General features: G+C 50.1%; 1 protein-coding gene across 1 annotated transcript in view; it reads right to left on the bottom strand.

Moving 5' to 3' along the window:
• Positions 1-23,442, bottom strand: part of SFXN5 (sideroflexin 5) — a 100,738-nt gene that overhangs the window by 46,175 nt on the left and 31,121 nt on the right. Inside the window, exons 4-9 of the mRNA XM_039724599.1 lie at positions 19,013-19,039; positions 16,791-16,845; positions 15,138-15,163; positions 8,504-8,557; positions 6,675-6,731; positions 4,304-4,369 (exon numbers count right to left, since the gene is read on the bottom strand). Coding sequence (XP_039580533.1) covers positions 4,304-4,369; positions 6,675-6,731; positions 8,504-8,557; positions 15,138-15,163; positions 16,791-16,845; positions 19,013-19,039 — 285 coding nt within the window. The remainder of the gene's footprint in view (positions 1-4,303; positions 4,370-6,674; positions 6,732-8,503; positions 8,558-15,137; positions 15,164-16,790; positions 16,846-19,012; positions 19,040-23,442) is intronic.

The following is a 23,442-nucleotide window of genomic DNA, read 5'->3' as shown; positions in this document are numbered from 1 at the left end:
AGGAGAAGGGATGGAATTCTGGACCTGGCACAGCTCTGTGCCCTGACTTGGGTTGGGATGGCAGGAGTTGGAGAGAAAAGGAAATATGGGGAGAGAAATGTGGAATAAAAGAATATTGATTCCTCCCCAGATTCACCTGCAGGGCTGGAAATCGGGAGTTGTGGTTGTAGCAATTCCTCTCTCTCTAAAAAGGGAAGAAAATCAGGATATTTGCAAAGATTTCCCATTCAAGTGCAGGACAAGGAGGCCAACCCCGGCCCTGATGGAGCAGTGTGCTTGTCCCTGGTGTGAGGACACAGAGCGTGAGGCACAGCACAAATTCACTGCTCTGTCCTCTCTGGGCCTCTCCAGGCCCTTTCTCCCTGCACACAGGGAAGGGTCTGCCCACATCCCAAAGGCTCCCTGCTCTGCAGGGCTTTCTCCAGGCTGGTGGGAGCCGTGAGGGCTTTCAGACAGCATTCCACACCTTCAGGAGTGTTCCCACTGGGATGTCTGTGGGGACACACTCACTGCACACCCCCTGTGCCATCCCTGCTCCGCTGGGAAGGTTTTCTTCCAACATCAGAGAGGAGAAGAACCTTTAGAGGCTGCTGCCCTTCACGTGGAGAAAACCTCCTCCCAACATCAGGAAAAAACACCTGTGAAGGCTCTGGTCTTTGTGCTCTGTGGAGGGAAACCTCCCAACATCCAGAAGGAGAAGAACCTCTAAAGAAGAACCTCACATGCTGCTCTTCATGCTCCACATGGAGGAAAACCTCCTTCCAACATCAGGATAGAAGAACCCCTGAAGGTTTTTGGCCTTCATATTTCACATGGAGGAAAACCTCCAAACAAACATGAGGAAGGAGAAGAACCCCTGAAGGTCTTTGCCCTTCAGCTCCATGTGGAAGAAAACATCCCAACATCCATAAGGAGAAGAACCTCTAAAGGCTGCTGCTCTTCATGTTCTACGTGGAGGAAAAGCTCCTTCCAACATCAGGAGGGAGAAGAACCCCTGAAGGTTTTTGCCCTTCATGCTCCACATGGAGGAGAAGCTTCCAACATCCAAAAGGAGAAGAACCTCTAAAGGCTGCTGCCCTTCATGCTCCACATGGAGGAAAACCTCCTTCCAACATCAGGATAGAAGAACCCCTGAAGGTTTTTGCCCTTCATATTTCACAAGGAGGAAAAGCTCCTTCCAACATCAGGACAGAAGAAGAACCCCTGAAGTTTTTTTTACCCTTCCCACTCCATGTGGAGAAAAACATCCCAACATCCAAAGGAGAACCTCTAAAGGCTGCTGCCCTTCATGCTCCATGTGGAGGAAAAGCTCCCAACGTCCAGAAGAAGAACATTTAAAGGCTGCTGTCCTTCATATTTACATGGAGGAAATCTGCTTTCAACATCAGGATGGAAGAACCCCAGAATGTTTTTGCCCTTCATGCTCCACGTGGAGGAAAACCTCCCAAAATCAGGATAGAAGAAAAACCCCAGAAGGTTTTTGCCCTTCATGTTCCCCATGGAGGAAAAGATTCCAACATCCAGAAGGAGAAGAACCTCTAAAGGCTGCTGCTCTTCATATTCCACAAGGAGGAAAACCTCCTTCCAACATCACAATAGAACCCCTGAAGGCTTTTTTACCTTTCCTGCTCCATGTGGAGAACAACATCCCAACATCAGGAAAGGTTTTTGCCCTTCATGTTCCCCATGGAGGAAAAGATTCCAACATCCAGAAGGAGAAGAACCTCTAAAGGCTGCTGCTCTTCATATTCCACAAGGAGGAAAACCTCCTTCCAACATCACAATAGAACCCCTGAAGGCTTTTTTACCTTTCCTGCTCCATGTGGAGAAAAACATCCCAACATCAGGAAGAAGAACCCCAGAAGGTTTTTGCCCTTCATGTTTCCCATGGAGGAAAAGCTTCCAACACCCAGAAGGAGAAGAACCTCTAAAGGCTGCTGCCCTTCATGTTCCACGTGGAGGAAAACCTCCTTCTAACATCAGGATAGAAGAACCCCTGAAGGTTTTTGGCCTTCATATTTCACATGGAGGAAAACCTCCAAACAAACATGAGGAAGGAGAAGAACCCCTGAAGGTCTTTGCCCTTCAGCTCCATGTGGAAGAAAACCTCCCAAACATGAGGAAAGAGAACCCCAGAATGTTTTTGCCTTTCATGTTCCATGTGGATGAAAACCTCCCAAATATGAGGAAAGAGAACCCCAGAATGTTTTTGCCTTTCATGTTCCATGTGGAGGAAAAGCTCCCAACATCAGGAAGGAGAACCCCAGAAGGTTTTTGCCCTTCTCCACCCTGGACCATCCACAGACCCACGGAAAGCTCCTGCCTGTCCCTGTGGCACTGTTCTGACCCCCTGAGCACCACAGCTCTGGGCCAGCACTGTTCCACACATGCAGGGCATCCTGGTGGGATGCCAGCCTGGGGACAGGGTGGCACTGCAAGGAGGCAGCAGCTCCCCCCTGCAGGGAGATCTCTGCTCGCACAAGGCTGAAACACCCCCATTTTATTCCCTAACATCTCAGGGAGCTTCTCACACCTCTTTGCACAGGGGTTTCCCACAGCACCCCACAGTCCCTCCTGCTCCAGCTGCTCTGAGCAGCCCCAGGAATTGCAGATGCCCGAGCACGGACAGCTCCACACCCACGGGGTCCTTACCAAAGCCTCCCAGCTGCTCGGGGGACAAAGCTCTGCCAAGATCCTTGTCCGTGTGTCCTGCCCCTCTAATGTGCCCCTGTTCCAAGAGGGAGAGGAGCATTAATGCCAAAACCATGGATCAGCAGCACCGGAGCGTGCCGGGGCTGGAACAGAGGGTGTGAGGAGCAGCAGCACGTCCAGCTGGGGACTGTCACCTCAGGGACTCACAAGGTGACAAGAATGCTGGCCTAAGCACTGAGGAGCTCGGGGAAACCATCCCATGCTTCCGCGGGAAGCTGGGGGTGGAAAACCGAAGCGCTGAGGTTGTTAGGATGGGGTTAGGGTTAGAGTTGAGCTGGGAAAGTGAGCACGGCTCCTGGGTGAGGGAGGTGGGGGCTCAGGTGAGCCAGGCTGGGTTTTGAGCTCAGGTGAGCCAGGCTGTGAGCTCAGGTGAGCCCGCCTGGAGGCTCAGGTGAGCCAGGCTGTGCTGACTCACAAGGTGACAAGAATGCTGGCCTAAGCACTGAGGAGCTCAGGGAAACCATCCCATGCTTCCCCGGGAAGCTGTGGGTGGAAAACCAAAGCGCTGAGGTTGTTAGGATGGGGTTAGGGTTAGAGTTGAGCTGGGAAAGGGAGCACAGCTCCTGGGTGAGGGAGGTGGGGGCTCAGGTGAGCCAGGCTGGGTTTTGAGCCCAGGTGAGCCAGGTTGGGAGCCCAGGTGAGCCAGGCTGGGCTGGGAGCTCAGGTGAGCTCTGCAGGAGGGGACAGCAGAGGGGACAGGAGCAGCAGTGCCCAGCACACACACTGAGACATGGCAAACCATCCAGAACAGAGGTACCCAATAAAATGGAGCTTTCCCTCAAAACCTCGAGGCCCTTCAACAGCTCCACACCCTTTGGAAAATGGCCTGGCAGCTGCACAAGGAGCAAAGTCTCTGTGACCTGAAAAAATGGGGAATTGTCTTGGCCAGAGGGAAAAATACCAACTGCTGTGGGATCTTTAATGCTCCAAAGGAAAAGGTACAACTGCTCCGTTTGGGGATAATTTCAAACCCCAGTGTAAGGAACAACTTTCCCAAGCTGCTCCTCCAAACTGTTCCTGCCCCTTTGGGAAGGGCTGATCTTGCTCCTAATGTCAACCTGTGCTTCTGGGAATGTATTAAAACCCACAGGAGCTTGATTTTAGGAATGTCAAAAGCTCCTCTCTCACAGATTATTTCACACAGAGATTTGAGGTCCCTTCCCACCCAACCCATTCCAGGGTTCCACGCCATGACCTGAACTCCAGCTCCAGCTTGAAACACACCCACAGGGGAAGATGTAATTCCATCCCAGGAGAACATTCCAGAACTCTGCCTCTCCTCTCCTGCCACCCAGGGCCCTGCAGCCTCGAGGTCTCTCAATGAGCCTGGTTAATTAATTCCCCAGCAGTTAATGCACGAGGGAGAGTGGGAGTTCACAGAGCAGCCAAGGCACAGTGCAGGAGGAGCTGAGCTCTGGCTCTGCTGCAAAGCCCGGGCATGCAGGGCCAGCCACACCCCAGGGGACAGCATTTGCTGGTTATCAAGACAGAGTTAAGTCAATTAAAAGATATCAACATGCTCAGCAATCCAAAAAACATCTCCCAAGCAGCTCCTTAGTCATGAAATCCAGAGATATAAAGAGTTACCCACTGCTATTGAGACAGCACTTATGACAGCTCCCAAGTAGCCCTGGATGAACTTGGATGTCGGAGAAGGCTTTGGAAAGAAAAACAAAACATATTTTCAATAAACAAACTTTTGGTTATTAATATTCAACCCATTTTCCCCCCTTTTTTTTGTTTGTTTGTTTTGGTTTTGGTGTATTTGTTTCAGAGCAGAGGCAGGTTTAATTTTGTCATATTGTTCTGTGACACATGGGCTGTCATCCCGAGAGGCAAAAGCGAGGAAATCGTGGCCTCCTGAGCAAGGTTACAGGGAATGGAAAATTAATTGGCATCAGAAAATTATAATAATAGCAGCTCAAAGGAAGGATGTGAGTGAAATTCAGCAAATGGTACCAAATTAGCATTTCTACTCTGGAGTGCTGAACCCCAAACTCGCCACAGTCAATATTTTGTCTGTGAAATGTTCTCTCAGTGAGCTGGATGGATGCCAGCTCAGCTTCCCACATCCCAACACGGGATGAATGGAGGCTGAGGAGAAGGAAGGGAGCAGGGACAGCCCCACCAGGGATGGAGCAGGGACAGCCCCAGCATTTCCCAGGAATACCCTCAGCACTTCCCAGGGGCAGACCCAGCACTCCCCACTGCCGCCAGCATGGACAGAATCCTTGGGAGATGGGATCATGGAGCTTCCTCCTGTTCCCCCAGCCCAGGCACCTTTCTGCTCAGTGCTCTTTCAGATCCCAGTTAAACCATTCCAGACCAGCTGGGACCATGGACTGGTTCAGCTCCGAGGCCTTGAGCCTCGTTTCTGTGCCTGAAGCGATTCCCAGATCCTTGTGCTGCTTTCACTGATTTTAAACACGGGACAATGGCCAGTCTAGAAATCCCCCAGAGGTTAGTTAAACCATTCCAGACCAGCTGGGACCATGGACTGGTTCAGCTCCGAGTACTTGATCTCATTTCTGTGCCTGCAGTGATTCCCAGATCCTTCTGCTGGTCACACTGATTTTAAACACGGGACAATGGCCACTCTAGAAATCCCCCAGAGGTCTCATGGCAGGGAAGAGGCAGGATTGGTGTTCCCATGTGGGAATGCCCGGGGCAGGCCCACAGCTCCTCCTGGCTGTGTGGGGGAATTGGCCTAGCTGTGACTCACAGTCAGCCAGATTTTGCCCCAAAAGAATGGGAATGCCCGGGGCAGGCCCACAGCTCCTCCTGGCTGTGTGGGGGAATTGGCCCAGCTGTGACTCACAGTCAGACAGATTTTACCCCAAAAGACCCAGGCATGAGTTTCAAGCCCTGGGAATCATTTGTTTAAATTAGGGTGAGCTGGAGAGCTCCCCCAGAAGCCTTTGGTGTCATGCTAAGCTGCCCAAGTCCTGCTCCCCCATTGGTTATGCCCTGTTATGTATTCCCTATAGGTTATGCTAAGTTCTGCTCCCCTATTGGTTACTTGTTTCCCCTATATGGTTATACTTCCAGAATGTTCCACCCCCAAGTGTTTATAGTGTTGCTTTCCCTTTGTCTCAGGGCTTTGGATCCTGCCCCTTGTACTGTGCTCGACTCCTCCACGTTTGTTGTTTTTCACCCTGTTATTAAACTTCTTTTTGGGCAACTCCATGGAGCCTGCTCCTTTTCATTTGCACCACCCTCACCATGAAATCAGGGAAGGGAGGTTTTTCATTACCACCCTCACCATGAAGTCAGGAACCAGGGAGGTTTGTCACAGCCACCCTTACCATGAAGTCAGGGCTCAGAGAGGTTTGTCAGCCACCCTCAGTCCCTGCAGTCAGAAACCAGGGAGGTTTGTCATGACCACCCTCACCCTGGAGTCAGGGCCCAGGGAGGTTTGTCACCACCCTCACTGCCCTGGAGTCAGGGACCAGGGAGGTTTGTCACCACCCTCACCATGAAGTCAGGAACCAGGAAGGTTTGTCAGCCACCCTCAGTCACTGGAGTCAGGAACCAGGGAGGTTTGTCATGACCACCCTCACCCTGGAGTCAGGGCCCAGGGAGGTTTGTCACCACCCTCACTGCCCTGGAGTCAGGAACCAGGGAGGTTTGTCACAGCCACCCTCAGTCTCTGAAATCAGGAACCAGGGAGGTTTGTCATGACCACCCTCACTGCCCTGAAATCAGGGCCCAGAGAGGTTTGTCAAGGCCACCCTCAGTCCCTGGAGTCAGGGACCAGAGAGGTTTGTCATGGCCACCCTCACCATGAAGTCAGGAACCAGGAAGGTTTGTCACCACCCTCACCCCGGAATCAGGGCCCAGGGAGGTTTGTCACCACCCTCACCCTGCAATCAGGGCCCAGGGAGGTTTGTCACCACCCTCACCCCGGAATCAGGGCCCAGGGAGGTTTGTCACGGCCACCCTCACGGTGGCAGCAGGCTCACCTTGCTCGCGTTGCGGTTTGCATAGTTCACACATGCGTTGTGGCTCTGGTTCAACCACTGCAGGACAGAGAGACACAGCATCAGCACAATCCCAACAGAATCCCACCTTCTGGGAGTTCTGAGGGAATCTCTTCTGTCTTTGGGCTGCTCCCAGCTCAACGCCTCGCTGGGAGCAGGGTGTGAGCTGATGCCCTTCAAGTGGAGGGATGGACATTCCAAGGAGTCCTGAGGGCAGGTCTGCTTCCCTGGATGGGCAGCTCCTCTCCTGGCCCCAACTCCCTCACTGCTGTTGGGTTATAATCCCACAGAATCCCAGGATCACTGAGGCTGGAAAACCCCTCCAAGGGTCACTGAGCTGTGCCCGTTGCCCCTTGTCCCCACCCCAGAGCTCTGAGTGCCCTGTCCAGGCCTTCCTTGGACACCTCCTGGAATGGGGTCTCCAAACCCCCCTGGGCATCCCCTTCCAATATCCAATCTCCCTTAATGGGAAGAAATTCCTCCTGGTGTCCTGGCCAGACATGTGCAGTCAGGATGCAGCAGGAGGCCCAGTGCCATTCCAGCAGGCCCTTCCTGAGCTCCAAAGGCTCCCAGAGGGTCACAGGAGGCTTCTGAGGAGCAGGAGATGAGCAGGTGGCCCAGCTTATGGACACACACGGCACTAAACTGGCTGGAACAGAGCACTTGGGGCTGCCCCTGAATCCCTGGAAGTGTCCAAGGCCAGGCTGGACAGGGCTTGGAGCAGCCTGGGATAATGCGAGGTGTCCCTGCCCACCTGGGGTGGAATGGGATGGGATTTACAGTCCCTTCCCACCCGAACCAGCCTGGGATTCCATCCCAGATGTCCCTGAACAGGGCGGGTGAGCGGCCTTCAAAGCCCTGAGTGGCTCAGGATGTCCCCAGCCACTCCTCCTCTGGGACAGCTCCCAGCAGAGCCCAAACTCCTGGCAGGGCTGTCCCGCCGCCTTCCCCATGCTGCCTGCAGATCCCACTCTGCTCAGAGCCTTCCTGACTGCACAGCTCCATCCCCACTCTCAGCAGACAATAAAAAGACATTTGCCATAGAAAGGAGGCTGAAAATAACTCGTTCCTTCGTTTCAGCTGGCGACGGAATCACACTTGTGGTGTGTTTACTATGGATCTCTCCTTCCCGTGCCTGCTTCCTCCCCTTACTCTTAATTCCCAGGATCTGAACGGGAAATCACACCAGCACCTCCCTACACGCAGATTGTTTTCCCCCAAAGTTCCTGTAGCAGACTGAATGCAGGGCTCCTGGGCTTTGCCACGCACAGCTATTCCCAAAATTCCTGGCAACAGGGCCTCCCATCATCCCCAGCCCTTCCAACGTCCTTCCCCAAGGAAATCCCAGCTCCTCATCCTCCCAAAGGCAGATGAATGAGTTTAGGGCCAACACCTCCGTGGATGTGCACATGGAAGAGGCATTTACACCCAGACAAAAAGCCTCCAAAATCTGATTTTTGCTCCTGGCCTGTTCTGCCTCTTCCTTGCCATGGCAAAGGAAGGTGTGGGATGAAAAGGGGAGCCCAGGTTTGTTTCCAGCCCCTTGCAGGCCTTTCCCTGGATGGGTCCAGGCAAATCCTGTCCCTAAAGCATGGCCAGGTGGGACAGCCACAGCAGCAGCCTGTCCTCTGGGAAAACCCAGCTCTTCCCTCCTGTCCTGGGTTGTGTTTCATTGCCACCCTTCATTGCCACCTGTCAGAGCTGGGGCAGCTCTCTCTGTTCATGGGGCAGCTCCTGCCTTCCTCAGCACACACCTGGCTTTTCAAACCAAGACACCTCCCCACACTCCCACCCTTCCCAAGGAGCCTCACCTGCCAAAACACAGTGGAGGCCAGGGTCTGGTTGGGCAGGAGGAGACCAACAACCTGCAAGAGGAGAGATTCTCTCATTATTAAAGCATCCCTGGTTTGCTCTCCGTGCTTTTCCAGGCGTGCAAACAGCCAAGCTGATTTCCAGGGACTTGAATAAATTATCCTCATTTCTGGCTTTATTTCATTCCCGTTATTTTTGTCATCCCAGTCGTTTTCAGCCTCCCGTCTCTCCTTTTTCCAGGGGTGGAACTGGCTGATGTGGCTGCTCCTGAAAGCTCTGCACCTTTAATTACTGCTCGTGATACACCCTGAAAATCCCTTGGCAGCTGGCACTGCCCAAGGATCCCATTAAAACCCAAACAATTCCCTAATTCCGGTGTTTCTGGAGGGGAACACAAACCCTGCACGGAGACAAGAGTTCAAAGCTGTCACTACTGGCAGTGAACGGGGTGTTCTCATTTTCCTTTGGCACATTCCCTGTTTGGGGCACCAGGAGAAAATCCCTCTGGAATCTGAGGCCAGCAGAGCCACCTGGGAGCCCTTTGCTCCTGTTTGGGAGCCTGGATTTTCTTTTAATTGAATTTATTTGAATTCATTCATCTTTTTTGGTGTGTCACTGTCCCCCCGAGGCTTGGGGCAGCCCAGCACATCTGGCCAGATGTTCCCTGCTGGGGCCTGCACTGGGACACCAGAGGCTCTGCAAGGTCACCTGTGGCTGCACCTGAGGCCACACAGGTGTGTCCTGGGCCTGGGGTGTCCTTGGGTTGTGTCTCACAGCACCACAGGGACACAGCTCTGCAAATCCCATCCTGACACACAAACACCTGCCTTAGGGCCAGCTTTCCTGGTTTAAGCCAGTTTTTTCTTGTTTTAGGGCCATTTTTCCTGGTTTAAGGCAGTTTTTCTTGCTTTAGGGTCATTTTTTCCTGGTCTAAGGCAGTTTTTATTTTTTTCAGGACCACCTTTCCTGCTTTATGGACATTTTTCCTGCTATAGAGCCATTTTTCTTGTTTTAGGGCCATTTTTTACCAGTTTAAGGCAATTTTTTCCTGTTTTAGGGTAATTTTTCCTGGTTTAAGGCAGTTTTTTCTTGTTTTAGGGCCACGTTTCCTGCGTTGGGGCCATTTTTTCCTGGTTTAGGCCACCAGAAGCTGAGGAAGAGGAAAGGGATGCAGGCAAGGGGATCCCGAGGACCAGCCCAGCAAACACAGCCAGGACAAAGAATTCCCAGCAATAAGAGAAGCCTGCCACGCTTCCCTCCCTCCCTGTGCCCCCAGCCCCCCACATTTCTGCAGGTGTTTTCTGCCTGCAAAACCCCGCGGAATTAAAAGGCCGAGCAACTCTTTAACTCCATCCGTTTACTCCACTCGTTGTCTCCGAAAGCTGGGAGCTCGTCCCCACCCTCAGACCTTCCCCAGCGTCTCCTCAGCTTATCCCCAGGAATTTGGGAAGGGATGGGATGGAATCCCAGGGATGGAGGGAACGGATGGAGGGAATGTCGTCTCCGCCGGGGCCGTGGAGAAACGGCCCCGAACAAAAGGGGCCGGGGCTTGGGCGGCCTCGTTCCCTTCCCATCTCCTCTCCCTTCTCCTCCTCCTCCTCCAGCTTTTCCTCCCACTCTCGTGGAGTTGCAGGGACTTTGTTCCCTGGCCCAGAGCCAGCTCCCACTAATTTACGGCTCCGTTCCCCCACGCGGAGCTCGGCATTAATTAACGCAGCCCCAAACGAAGCCCCCCTCACCCCAAGCCCAAGCCCGAGCCCTGGTGCCCCCCAAAGCAGCGGGATGACGAGGCTGGGGAGGAACGGGGCCAGGCAGAGGCTGGGGCTGAGCGCCGGGGGAAAATTCCGGCAGGAAAATAAATAAATAAAGAAAAAAAAGAGCACCCAAAATCTGTATGACTGAAAGAGGCACGTTTAAATGCAAACTCTCCATATGTGCAAGAGTCTGTCAAGAAATGTACAATTTCACTTTTAATTACTGTCAGGGGAAAAAATAACTAAGAAGGAAAACAAAATAAAAAAAAAAAAAAAGAGCTCCTAAACACTGGCGAAGTGTCAGCGACAGAATTTAATTGGTGATCAGGTGTGAAGGGCCCTTGGTGGCCCCAAAGCCACCCCGTGGACATCAGGGAGCTCTGAGCAGCCCCAGCTCAAACCCCAAACCCTGCCTGAGGTGGGACGGTCACCTGCAGCCCCGAATTCCCACCTGGCTCTTCAGAGGTTCTCTATAAACTCATCCAAAGCCCGATTTTTGGATGGCTGGGGGAAACCGGGTGCTGAAAGCTGTGGTGGCAGCAGGACTCTGCCCTCAAGGCCAGGGTTGAGCTGCATTTCCTAAACATGGATAAATCTTGCCCCCAGAGGAGGAAACAGCAGCCTGGGGAAGGGGCTCCAGCCCAGCAGCTGCTTTGCAGGGAAAGAATTCCAGAAAGGGCTGGAAATGGGGGAAAGGGCAAAGCCAAAGCCTGCACGCTCACAGCGAGCCCAGGCTGTCCCCTCTGCTGCCCCAAACCCGGCACGGAAGGGATGCAGAGGCCAAGCCCGGGGCAGGGCCACGGGGAGCAGGAACATTCCCGGGATTGGGGATTTGGGATTTGGAGGCGTCAGGGGAGCCGCTACCACGATCCCATTATCCCCCCAAAGCCTTAATCCCCTTCACAATGAGCTCCCCCAGAGTGGATTATTCTGCAGAGGGAAATACCCCCGGGAGGGCCACGGCCCTAAACTGCTCATCCCCACCCCGCTCACGGCTCGGGGCGCGCGGCTGACCCCAAACCCCACCTGGGGACAGGCACAAATCCTCCCCGAGGACAAGGACGGCCCAGCCCGAGCCTCTCTTGAGGAAATCCCATCCCCCTTTGTGGAATAGAAGACTCAAACTGTTTTTATGCTGGAGCAGGCTGCCAATTTTGTCACTAAATTTCACAGATCGATTGGCATAAATGTTACATTTTAATTTTAACATTTGAAACGTTTGGGTTTTTTTTTTTCTAAATGACAAGAGGTTCCAGTTTATCCTTTACAGCTCCTGAAATTGGGCTCATCTGACAGCTCTCGGCTCCTCTGACAGCTCTGGATTGGGGCCGATTTCATTGTCAATTTGATCGTTAACTCGTTTTTGTTTAACCTTTTCTTTTAAAATGCCCCACACAAAGTTCCCAGCGAAGCTTTGCCCACCACAACAAACAGCAGCAGCCCTGCTGATCCCCTCCTCGAGCCAGGCCTAGAGCACCGCTGGCTTTACGGAGATTAAATTCAGTGTATTTTGCTCCTTCGGCCATTTTAATGGACCAATAAGCTGAAGCAGGAGCTGGTGGCTTTGAGGATAAAGTGCCTCTTGACTCCAATTTTTTGGGGGCAAACTGTGCCTCAGTTTCCCACAAAACTGGGCTAAATCAACCATTCCTGTTTGGGTGAGGTGACGATTCAGCAGGAGGAGAACAGGCACAATTCTCTCCCTTCTGCCTTTGGCCATGGAGAGCACCCAAACACTCCCAAAATTCCCAAAAACAAGGAGAAATCACCCTCAGGAACAGCCTCAGGAGGTTAGTTAACCCAACTCCCATTCGAGGTTATTTATCTACTATTGAGGTTATTTTCTATCAATATATTGGGGTTATTTTTTATTAAGCATCAGGTTATTGATTAATTAATCCAACCCCTATTCAAGGTTATTTATGTACTATTGAGGTTATTTATCTATTAAAATATTGAGGTTATTTTGTATTAAATGCCAGGTTATTGATCAATTAACCCAGCCTCTGTTTGAGGTTATTTATCTACTATTGAGGTTATTTATTTATTCATATGGAGAGGTTATTTTTTATTATCTATCAGGGTATTATGAATTAACCAGCCTCTGTTTAATTATCTACTACTGAGGTTATTTATTTATTCATATGGAGAGGTTATTTTGTATTAAATATCAGGTTATTGATGAATTAACCCAGCCTGTGTTTGAGGTTATTTATCCATTTAACATCGTTCCCACAACCTCCTTCAGCACCTTCATCTTTCCCCTTTCCTCTTCATCTCTGGGTTAATTAACCCAAACGAGAGCACACGGCACTGCCTGGCTGAGCTGGAGCTCCTCACGTTGGGAAGAGACCCTTAAACCACGGAAATGCAAAATAAAAGTGACCAAAAATGAAATCTGAGTGTTGCAGGAGTTGCATTTTGCCAGCAACGAGTTCAGCTTTGCAGAGGGAAAGATGAAGGTGCTGAAGGAGGTTGTGGGAATGATTTTGAATTGATAAATAACCTCAAACAGAGGTGGGTTAATTCATCAGTAACCTGATATTTAATACAAAATAACCTCTCTATATGAATAAATAAATAACCTCAAGAGCAACTAAATAATCTCAAACAGAGGTTGGGTTAGCTCATCAATAACCTGATAGATAACAGATAAATAACCTCAAAATACTAAAAAAATAAATAACCTCAATAGCAGACAATTAACTTCAACCTGGGTTGATTCATCAGTAACCTGATATTTAATAAAAAATAACCTCAATATATTGATAGAAGAATAACTTCAGTAATAAATAAAAAACCTCAAATAGGGGTTGGATTGATTCATCAATAACCTAATAGATGATAGATAAATAACCTCAATATATTGATAGAGAAATAACCTCAATAATAGATAGTTAACCTCAAACAGGGGCTGGGTTAATTCATCAATAACCTGATATTTGATAAAAAATAACCTCTATGTGAATAAATAAATAACCTCAACAGTAGATAAATAACCTCAAACAGAGGTTGGGTTAATTCATCAATAACCTGATATTTGATAAAAAATAACCTCTATGTGAATAAATAAATAACCTCAACAGTAGATAAATAACCTCAAACAGAGGTTGGGTTAATTCATCAATAACCTGATAGATAACAGATAAATAACCTCAATATATTAAAAAATAAATAACCGCAATAGTAGACAAATAACCTTGAATAGGGGTTGGGTTAATTCATCAATAACCTGATAGATAACAAATAAATAAACTCAATATATTAACAAATAAATAACCTCTATAATAGATAAATAACCTTGAATAGGGGTTGGGTTAATTCATCAATAAACTCAATAGTTATAACAGATAATAATAGATAATTGATAAATAGCCTCAATATATTGATAGAAAAATAAGCTCAATAATAGATAAATAAATAATCTCTGAGGCTGTGTTAATTCCTAAATAACTTCATAAACAGTAGATTAATAACCTCAATATATTAATGGATAAAACCCCCTTAATGATAGATAAATACCCTCAACCAGAGGCTGGGTTAATTCATCAGTATTCTCATACAGAATAGATAAATCACCTCAATATATGAACAGATAAATAACCTCAGCAGTAGATAAATATCCTCTAACAGACGTTGGGTGAATTCATCAATAATCTGATAGATAATAGATAAATACTCTCAAACAGAGGTTGGGTTAATTCATTGATAACTTCATAGATAATAGATCAATACCCTCAATACACTAATAGATCAATACCCCCAATACATTAATAGATAAAACCCTCAAACAGAGGTTGTGTTAATTCATCAATAACCTGATAGATAATAGATAAATACCCTCAATACATTAATAGATAAAACCCTGATATAGAGGTTGTGTTAATTCATCAATAACCTGGTAATAGATCAATACCCTAGATACATGAATAGATAAAACCCTCAAACAGAGGTTGTGTTAATTCATCAATAACCTGATAATAGATCAATACTCCCAATACATGAATAGATAAAACCCTCAAACAGAGATTGGGTTAATCCATCAATACCTGATAGATAATAGATAAATACCCTCAATACATTAATAGATAAAACCTCTGAAACAGGGATTGTGTTAATTCATCAATAACCTGGTAATAGATCAATACCCTAGATACATGAATAGATAAAACCCTCAAATAGAGATTGGGTTAATCCATCAATACCTGATAGATAATAGATAAATACCCTCAATACGTGAATAGATAAAACCCTCAAACAGAGGTTGGGTTAATTCATCAATAATCTGATAATAGATCAATCCCCTCAATACACTAATAGATAAATACCCCCAAACAGAGGTTGGGTTAATCCATCAATAACCTGAGAGATAATAGATTAAATACCCTCAATACATGAATAGATAAAACCCTCAGACAGAGTTGGGTGAATTCATCAATAACCTGATGATAGATCAATCCCCTCAGTACATGAATAGATAAAACCCTCAGACAGAGTTGGGTGAATTCATCAATAACCTGATGATAGATCAATCCCCTCAGTACATGAATAGATAAAACCCTCAGACAGAGTTGGGTGAATTCATCAATAACCTGATGATAGATCAATCCCCTCAGTACATGAATAGATAAAACCCTCAGACAGAGTTGGGTGAATTCATCAATAACCCATAGCTAATAGATAACCACAACTGTTTCTCAATTCCTCAATAAGCACAGCCCTGAGCAGCAGATGGAACCCCCGAGCAGGGCAGGGGTGTCCGTGACGGATCCCCTGTCCAGGAGAGGGGACGCCGGGCGTGCTGTGGGGATGGCACGGGGTGCTGAGCTGCAGGGAGCACAGCGGGCTCAGCAGTCATTTCTGACAACCAGATACTTACGATGGGCGTTCCAAAGGGGATGTAACCTGTGGGGGAAAGAAAAGGAAATTAATGAATTGGAATTGACGTCCCAGTCTGGGGACTCCAGGTGCCCTCACTGCCACCACCCTGGCACAGCCTGGAACTCCACCTGATGCTCCAACCAGCACCCAGCGCCCTCCTGGATCTCCCATCCTTTATTTGCTCTTCGAGCTCTCCCAAGTCTTTTCCTCAAATCCTATGGAGCACCACAGAAATCAAACGCTTCACGTTCCCCCTGCTGTGGCTGCCAATTCCTGTGCTAATTATAATTCATCTCTCTGGCTTCCACCAGGAGGTCTCGGAGCATTCCCCCAATATCACTGAATCCACTTCCTGCACCCAATTTGCAACCAAAAAGGGCAAAGACCTGAGAGGAAGAAAAAATCTGGGAGACAAATTCAGGGCAAGGCAGCAAAGCAAAGGGTGCTGGCTTCTCTTCCCCCTCCACCCATCATCCCCCAAACCCCGTTCATTCCCCTGTGCCCAAATCAGGGGGGTTGCACCCAAAACCATGGAAAAGGTCCTGTTTATTTCAATAAATCTGCTGGGAAAGCACCAGGGCTGCACTGGCACTCCCAGGAGGGCTGCTGGGGACCTGAGCACAGGGGGAAAACCCCAAAGAGGGTTTTTAATTTAATTTTTCATCATTAAACAGCTTATTAAGGCACAGAGGAGCTGATCCTCCCTGGAATCCCAGTGCTGGGGCTATGAGATGTCATAGCCCATGGAAAAACAGGGATCATCCCATTCTTTCTCAGGGAATAAACCCCCCCAGCCCCCTCCTCTTCATCCAGCGAGGATGGATGAAGCTGCTGCCCTGTATTTTACACCCCTGGAGTTGTGGGCAGCAAGATTTGCCATTTTCTGCCACGTTAAAATGCTCCCAGTAGTGACAGATCCCTCAAAAAATGCCAGGAAAGGCTCTGGCTGGGGTCCAGTTAAAATACGAAGTGCCTGTCACCTCCATGAGGAAGGGAGAGAGAAAGGAGAAAAGGGGAAAAAAGGAAAGGGGGGAAAAAGGAAAGGGGGGAAAAAGAAAGGGGAATGGAAAAGGAAAAGGAAAAGGAAAAGGAAAAGGAAAAGGAAAAGGAAAAGGAAAAGGAAAAGGAAAAGGAAAAGGAAAAGGAAAAGGAAAAGGAAAAGGAAAAGGAAAAGGAAAAGGAAAAGGAAAAGGAAAAGGAAAAGGAAAAGGAAAAGGAAAAGGAAAAGGAAAAGGAAAAGGAAAAGGAAAAGGAAAAGGAAAAGGAAAAGGAAAAGGAAAAGGAAAAGGAAAAGGAAAAGGAAAAGGAAAAGGAAAAGGAAAAGGAAAAGGAAAAGGAAAAGGAAAAGGAAAAGGAAAAAGGAAAGGAAAAGGAAAGGAAAAAGGAAAATTAAAAAGGAAATGGGAAAAGGAAAAGGGAAAGGGAAAAGGGAAAAAGGAAAGGAAAAAGCAAAGGAAAAAGGAAAATATTAACACTAAATCTCACAATGGAATGCAGGATTTTCATTTTCCTCGCCTGCAAAGGGATTTTGGTGCTGGAATTCCTTCCTGATCTTGGTCTAAATGCTGACAAGATTCAATTCCACCAGAGGAGAACCCCACCCCCCCGTGCTTTATCCAAATTCCAGGAGCAGGGCCGGGACATGGCGTACCTGACATTCGGAAAGGCATGAAGATGGTCTCGTTGGTGTCGGGGTGGATGATGGCCTGGAAAAGTGTCACCAGAGAGTCCCAGTGAGGGCAAGGGCACAGCACGGCCACCCCTCGGCTCCAGGCACCCCTGTGACACGGAGTCCCTGGAATTTCCCTGCCCTGGGACCCTCCTCGCTTTCACCAGAGGCAGTTTGGGCTGGGCAGCCTCCACAAAACCCCTCCCCAGCACTGCTCTCCCCTGTCCTGCAGTAATTCATGCAATTAAATTAAACATTTAAATTAATTGTAATCATTTAGGAGGAAATCATTGACCCTCACATGCAAAGAGTGGCTCTGTGTCCCCAAAAGCCACCCACAGCTGCACCTGAGCCCCAGGAAAGGCAGACTGAGGAAGGAGAGGAAAATGATTTCCTGTCCCTGCCTGCTTTCAGCACCTCCGGTGAGGCTGAGATGTCCTGGGCAGGAAAGGGGGGAAAAGCCCAGGCTGTGGCAGAGGGACGGCGAGGATGAGGAGAAATCCCTTTATCCTGCGGGGGAAGCAAAGGGGCCACGGGGAAAAGCCCAAAACCCCCGAGGCCCAAACACAACGGGGGATTCAGTTCAGGAGCTTCTCCCCATCTCCAGGTGTGGGTCCCGTTCCAGAACCTTCTCCTCACTCCAGCTGTGGATCCCATTCCAGGACCTTCTCCTCATTCCAGCTGTGGATCCCATTCCAGAACCCTCTCACTGCAGCTGTGGATCCCATTCCAGAACCTTCTCATTCCAGCTGTGGACCCTGTTCCAGAACCTTCTTCTCATTCCAGAACTTCTCCTGATTCCAGCTGTGGATCCCATTCCAGAACCTTCTCCCCATCTCCAGCTGCAGATCCCATTCCAGAGCCTTCTCATTCATGTACTTGTGGATCCCGTTCCAGAACTTCTCCTCATTCCAGGTGTGGATCCCATTCCAGAGCCTTCTCATTCCAGCTGTAGATCCCATTCCAGAGCCTTCTCATTCCAGCTGTAGATCCCATTCCAGAGCCTTCTCATTCCAGCTGTAGATCCCATTCCAGAGCCTTCTCATTCCAGCTGTAGATCCCATTCCAGAACCTTCTCCCCATCTCCAGCTGCAGATCCCATTCCAGAACCTTCTACCCACTGCAGTTGTGGATCCCATTCCAGAACCTTCTCCCCATCTCCATCTGTGGATCCCATTCCAGAGCCTTCTCATTCCAGCTGTGGATCCCATTCCAGAACCTTCTCACAAAGTGGATCCCATTCCAGAACCTTCTCCTGATCTCTGGATCCCATTCCAGAACCTTCTCCCCATCTCTGGACCCTGTTCCAGAACCTTCTTCTCATTCCAGAACTTCTCCTCATTCCAGGTGTGGATCCCATTCCAGAACCTTCTACCCCATCTCCAGCTGTGGATCCCGTTCCAGAATGTTCTTCTCATTCCAGAACTTCTCCTCATTCCAGGTGTGGATCCCATTCCAGAACCTTCTCCCCATCTCCAGCTGCAGATCCCATTCCAGAACCTTCTACCCACTGCAGTTGTGGATCCCATTCCAGAACCTTCTCCCCATCTCCAGCTGTGGATCCCACTCCAGAACCTTCTCACAAAGTGGATCCCATTCCCGAACCTTCTCCCGATCTCTGGATCCCGTTCCAGAACCTTCTCCCCATCTCCAGCACGAGCTGGACACCGACAGGCAGGTCCAGCCCTCTCCCAAAACCCCCACAGAGCACGTGGATTTGCCAGGAAGCCTCGGTGCCCCCGGAGATCCCCACCTCCCCAGACCCTCAGTCTGCTTCAGGACCGACAGCAGCAAAGCTCACTTGGCCCTTTGCGCCCACATCCCCCCAAATTTCCTGCCAGGCCCAGGAGGCTGCACTGGAATTCACTGGGAGGCAGAAATCCATTCCCCAGGGATCTGGGACTGCGGGGAGGAAGGTACAGCACAGGCACAAAGCTTCCCAAGGAACTGTCAAACTGTTTGCAAAAAACTGGAGACAAGAAGGCTCTTGACTAGACAGGAAGGAGAAAATGAAGACATCAAAATATATAAATATATATAAAAAGAAAAAAAATCAGGCTCTTTGGTGGCAGAGTGTTCTCTGCATTTACATTTCCATGGGAAGGCAAAACAGCAACTGGCAAAGGGAACGAGGGAGGACAGGAAAAAGCAGCGACACTTGAAAATAATAAGGAAAATTGAAAATATTTTTGAAAGTGTATTACCTGTTTGATTTTTTGAGCTCCCCACAGCTGAAAAAACAAAAGAGAACATTAAATGTAAAAAAACCCAGTGTAGTTTTAGCCCAAATGTTCATCTTTTAGCTGCTGTTATAAGCAAACACAAGGGATTGGGACAAAAATCTCATTTTCTGCAGCCCACCAGGATGGATTTAAAGACTCTTCACACACCTGAGCTCCTTCACACCTGCGTGGACAGCGAGAGACAATATTAAACTTGTATTAAATGGGAAGAAAGAAGAAGAGCAGCCAGACTTCAGAGCTTTACAAACCCCGAAGCCTCTGCTGCATGGAGATCTCAAGGTAAATTTAGCACAGCCTCTCCCTGGATGAGCTTCCTGCGGAAATCCAGCCCTGCTGGGGAGCAAAGGTGGGGCAAGCCCTGCAGGGAGCACAGGGAGCTCTGCAAATAAACCCTGGGCTCCCAATAAATGGAATAAACAGCCAGCACTTCTCATTTCTAAATGCACCGAGAAATGCTCAGGGAGAGGGAAAATCTCGTTGAAAACTCTCACTGTTGCCTCCTGACAGCTTCAAAACCCCCAAATCTGGCTCAGAGTGTGGGGTTGGAGGAGGAAACATCCTCGGAGAGGTGCAGGAGGAGACAAGGAGGAGGCAGCAAGCCCAGAGATGCCCTGGCACAGACACAGCGCCAGGGTTTGCCCTTCCTGCCCCAAGGCACAGGGCTTTCCTGAACCCCAATTAAAACCTAAACCCAAACTATCACCTCCAAACCACCCAAAGGCTGATGTGCATCACTCCAGAGAGGGGTGGGAAGCTCTGAAACATCCCAGCAGATTCTGGGTTTTGCTGCTAAAAATTCGTGTTCAGCACCTCTGTCTGGGTTTGTTCCCCCCCAAGGACTTGGAGCTGCAAATGCCCCCTTTAAGCCCCATTTCCATTTAAAAGCCCAATTTCTGCCAGCCAGGAGCCTGGCTGCTTCCCTGGCAGGGCTCCTTTGCCAATCTCTCCCCACCCTCGTGGCTCCTTTACTTCTCTCCAATTTGTCAACATCCTCTTGAGAGGAGGCCGCCAGGAGCCAGGGGAATTATTCCAAGGAGAGTTGTGCCGGAGCCAAGGCGGGCCAGGAGAACCTGGGGAGCTCTGCTCCTGCTGCTGCCACATCCCAGCGTGGTGATGGCTCTTTTTGGCTCACCATTTCCCCACCCGTGCTCACCCTGCTGAGCCCAGCACTGCCACGGCGTTAATTAAACCTCATCCCTCAGCCCCGGTTTGCTGCCATTCCCAAACATAAATCCATTAAAATGCTGTTGGAATGAGGTAATTAATGTGCTGTAAATTGCATTAATTGACCCATTGACACCAACAACCCCAAATTTCACTCCCAGTTCATCCCGGGCTCTAAAATGAAGCTCTGTGATGAATTCCACTGCCTGTGATGAGGAACTGAACATCTAAATGTCACATACACACGGGGCAAAAATTCCCTTCCTAAGGAAAATCACCATTCCCCCTTTTCCAGGTGGAAAACAGAGCCTGGGGCACACAAAGGACAATCCCTGTGGGTGCTAAGGACCAGGTGGGTCTAAATCCCAACAGCCAAAGGGAAGGAGGCTCCACGCCCAGCCAGCCAGCAGGTCTCTGCCTGCTCCAGCAGCTGCAGAACTTCCAGGGGGTACAGGTGGAATTCCTGGGGCTCCAGGAGCCTTCCCAGCACATCCCAGTGAGCCCAGGGCTGCCCAGATCCCCTTTCTGCAGGGTGGGAAACACAACTGCGGGATTTTCCTCTCCAACTGCAGGCTCTGACACCAGCAAAAAGGAAGAGGGATGCTTTCTGAGCCAGCACGAGGGCTTTTTTGGTCAAATTCTCTAATTTCATTAATTGATCCCAATATTTATGCCTTTCCCTGCTGCAGTGCAAATATTGTTAGAACACGCGGTTTCATTACTTCTCCAAAGAGACTTCACAAGATGCACCTGATGAGTCACCTCAGGATTCTGCCAGCTCATTTTCACTTCTTTCTCCTCTAATTCCTCTTCTGTCTGCAGCGCTTTCCAGCAGCTCCAGCTCCCTGCCAGTCCTGCCAGCCCGGGCTGCCTTGGAGAGCAGCCTCTGGGTTTGCTGGGGTTTCATTCCCACCCTGGAGGAACAGCCACGCTCCCACCTCATCCCCCCCGGGAAACTGCCCCTTCCAACAAATCCAGACTCCTGCTGGGGTTTGGATTTCACTCCAGGGTGGCTGCGGGTGACCAGGTGGAGCAGGAGGCTCTGGGATGGAGCATTTCCCTGGAGCAGGAGGGGCTGGGATGGAGCACTTCCCCTGCTCCCTGGGGCACGAGGGGCTGGGATGGAGCATTTCCCCTGGAGGGTTCCCTGGGATGGAGCACTTCCCTGGAGGGTTCCCTGGGATGGAGCATTTCCCTGGAGGGTCCCTGGGATGGAGCACTTCCCCTGGAGGGTTTCCTGGGATGGAGCACCTCCCCTGGGTGGCTCAGGGCCCCACAGGGGCTGTGCCTCCCTCAGCTTTGGGTGCTCGAGGCTGGGATTGCACCAGGGGAGACCAGAGGGCTGGAGCAGTGTTATCCCAACATCCCACCCTCCACACAAGCAGGCAGGAGTGGCCACTTCCTGGGGTTTGGATTTCACTCCAGGGTGGCTGCGGGTGACCAGGTGGAGCAGGAGGCTCTGGGATGGAGCATTTCCCTGGAGCACGAGGGGCTGGGATGGAGCATTTCCCTGGAGCAGGAGGGGCTGGGATGGAGCATTTCCCTGGAGCACGAGGGGCTGGGATGGAGCATTTCCCTGGAGCACGAGGGGCTGGGATGGAGCATTTCCCCTGGAGGGTTCCCTGGGATGGAGCACTTCCCTGGAGGGTTCCCTGGGATGGAGCATTTCCCTGGAGGGTCCCTGGGATGGAGCACTTCCCCTGGAGGGTCCCTGGGATGGAGCATTTCCCTGGAGGGTCCCTGGGATGGAGCACCTCCCCTGGATGGCTCAGGGCCCCACAGGGGCTGTGCCTCCCTCAGCTTTGGGTGCTCGAGGCTGGGATTGCACCAGGGGAGACCAGAGGGCTGGAGCAGTGTTATCCCAACATCCCACCCTCCACACAAGCAGGCAGGAGTGGCCACTTCCCTCCAACTCTCCCCCAGGTGAGATGAGGGCAGACCACAGGGGCCAGGCTCTGCTCCACGGACAGTCCCTCATGGATGGGCAGGAATCTGCTCCAGGCTGCTCACAGGTGCTCTCAGATCCGCCTTTTCAGGACTCATGGAAGAGATTTCCACCTGTCCTTTCCAGGATTCTGATTTTTCTACAGTTTTTTCCAGGAAGAGTCACCTCTTTTGTCACCACCTGGAGCAGTTTCAAAGCCCTGAGCTCGGGGGTGCCAGCACAGGGAGGAGCTGGAGCTGCTGGAATAAATCCAGAGGAGGCTCCAGGATGATCCCAGGGCTGGAGCAGCTCTGCTGGGATTGTTCCCCTGGAGAGGAGAAGCTTTGGGGTGACCTCACTGTGGCCTTCCAGGACCTGCAGGGGCTCCAGGAGAGCTGCAGAGGGACTGGGGACAAGGGACAGAGGGACAGGACACAGGGAATGGCTGCCACTGGCCAAGGGGAGATTGGGCTGGGATCTGGGCAAGGAATTGCTGGCTGGGAGGGTGGGCAGGGGCTGGGCTGGAATTCCCAGAGCAGCTGTGGCTGCTCCTGGATCCCTGGCAGTGCCCAGGCCAGGTTGGACACTGGGGCTGGGATCCACCTGGGACAGTGGGAGGTGTCCCTGCCATGGCAGGGTGGCACTGGGTGGCTTTGAGGTCCCTTCCCACCCAACCCATTCCAGGATTCTGGGATTTTATGAACTCAGTTATCCAGAAACATCACCTCAAATGTCATGATGATGTTTAAGGCAGGGTCTCAAAGACCACCAGAACCTGAAGAGAACCAAAGCTGTGGTGAGGAGAGGGAGACTGGAATAAATCTTGGGAATAGATGTGATCTTTGCTTGTCAGGACATTCATTAGCAGTCCTTATTTAGCAGCAGAATTGCAGCTTAGAGATAGTTTAAAAAAAAAAAAAGAATTTATTTAAAGAATCCATCCAGCCCCAATCCCTTCCCCAACACCTGTCACTATAAAAACAGCACGGAGGGTTCCAGTTCCCCTTAATGGATGAGCCTCCTCCTATTAAACACAGGAACATTTCACAGTCCTGCACTCAGAGACAGCAATTTATTTGTCACCCTCTCCATAAAAATCTTCTGCCTCATTTCTGATCCAAACTAATCCTCCTTCAGCCTGAAAGCACCTGGTGCCACCCTCTGAGCACTGATCCTCAATCCATGGGTGCTGCTCCAGCTATGCCAGCCAGGAAGAACTCCCTGCAGAAAAGCCCTTATTGATTAATCGCTCATTAATCACTCATAATGACAAGGCACAATGAGACACAAAGAACTAATTAGG

Source organism: Passer montanus, unplaced genomic scaffold (assembly GCF_014805655.1).
Source record: "Passer montanus isolate IOZ18808 unplaced genomic scaffold, ASM1480565v1 scaffold109, whole genome shotgun sequence".
NCBI classification, from domain to species: Eukaryota; Metazoa; Chordata; class Aves; order Passeriformes; family Passeridae; genus Passer; species Passer montanus.
The sequence above is the reverse complement of the archived record's forward strand: the minus strand, read 5'-3'. Positions and strand labels throughout refer to the sequence as shown.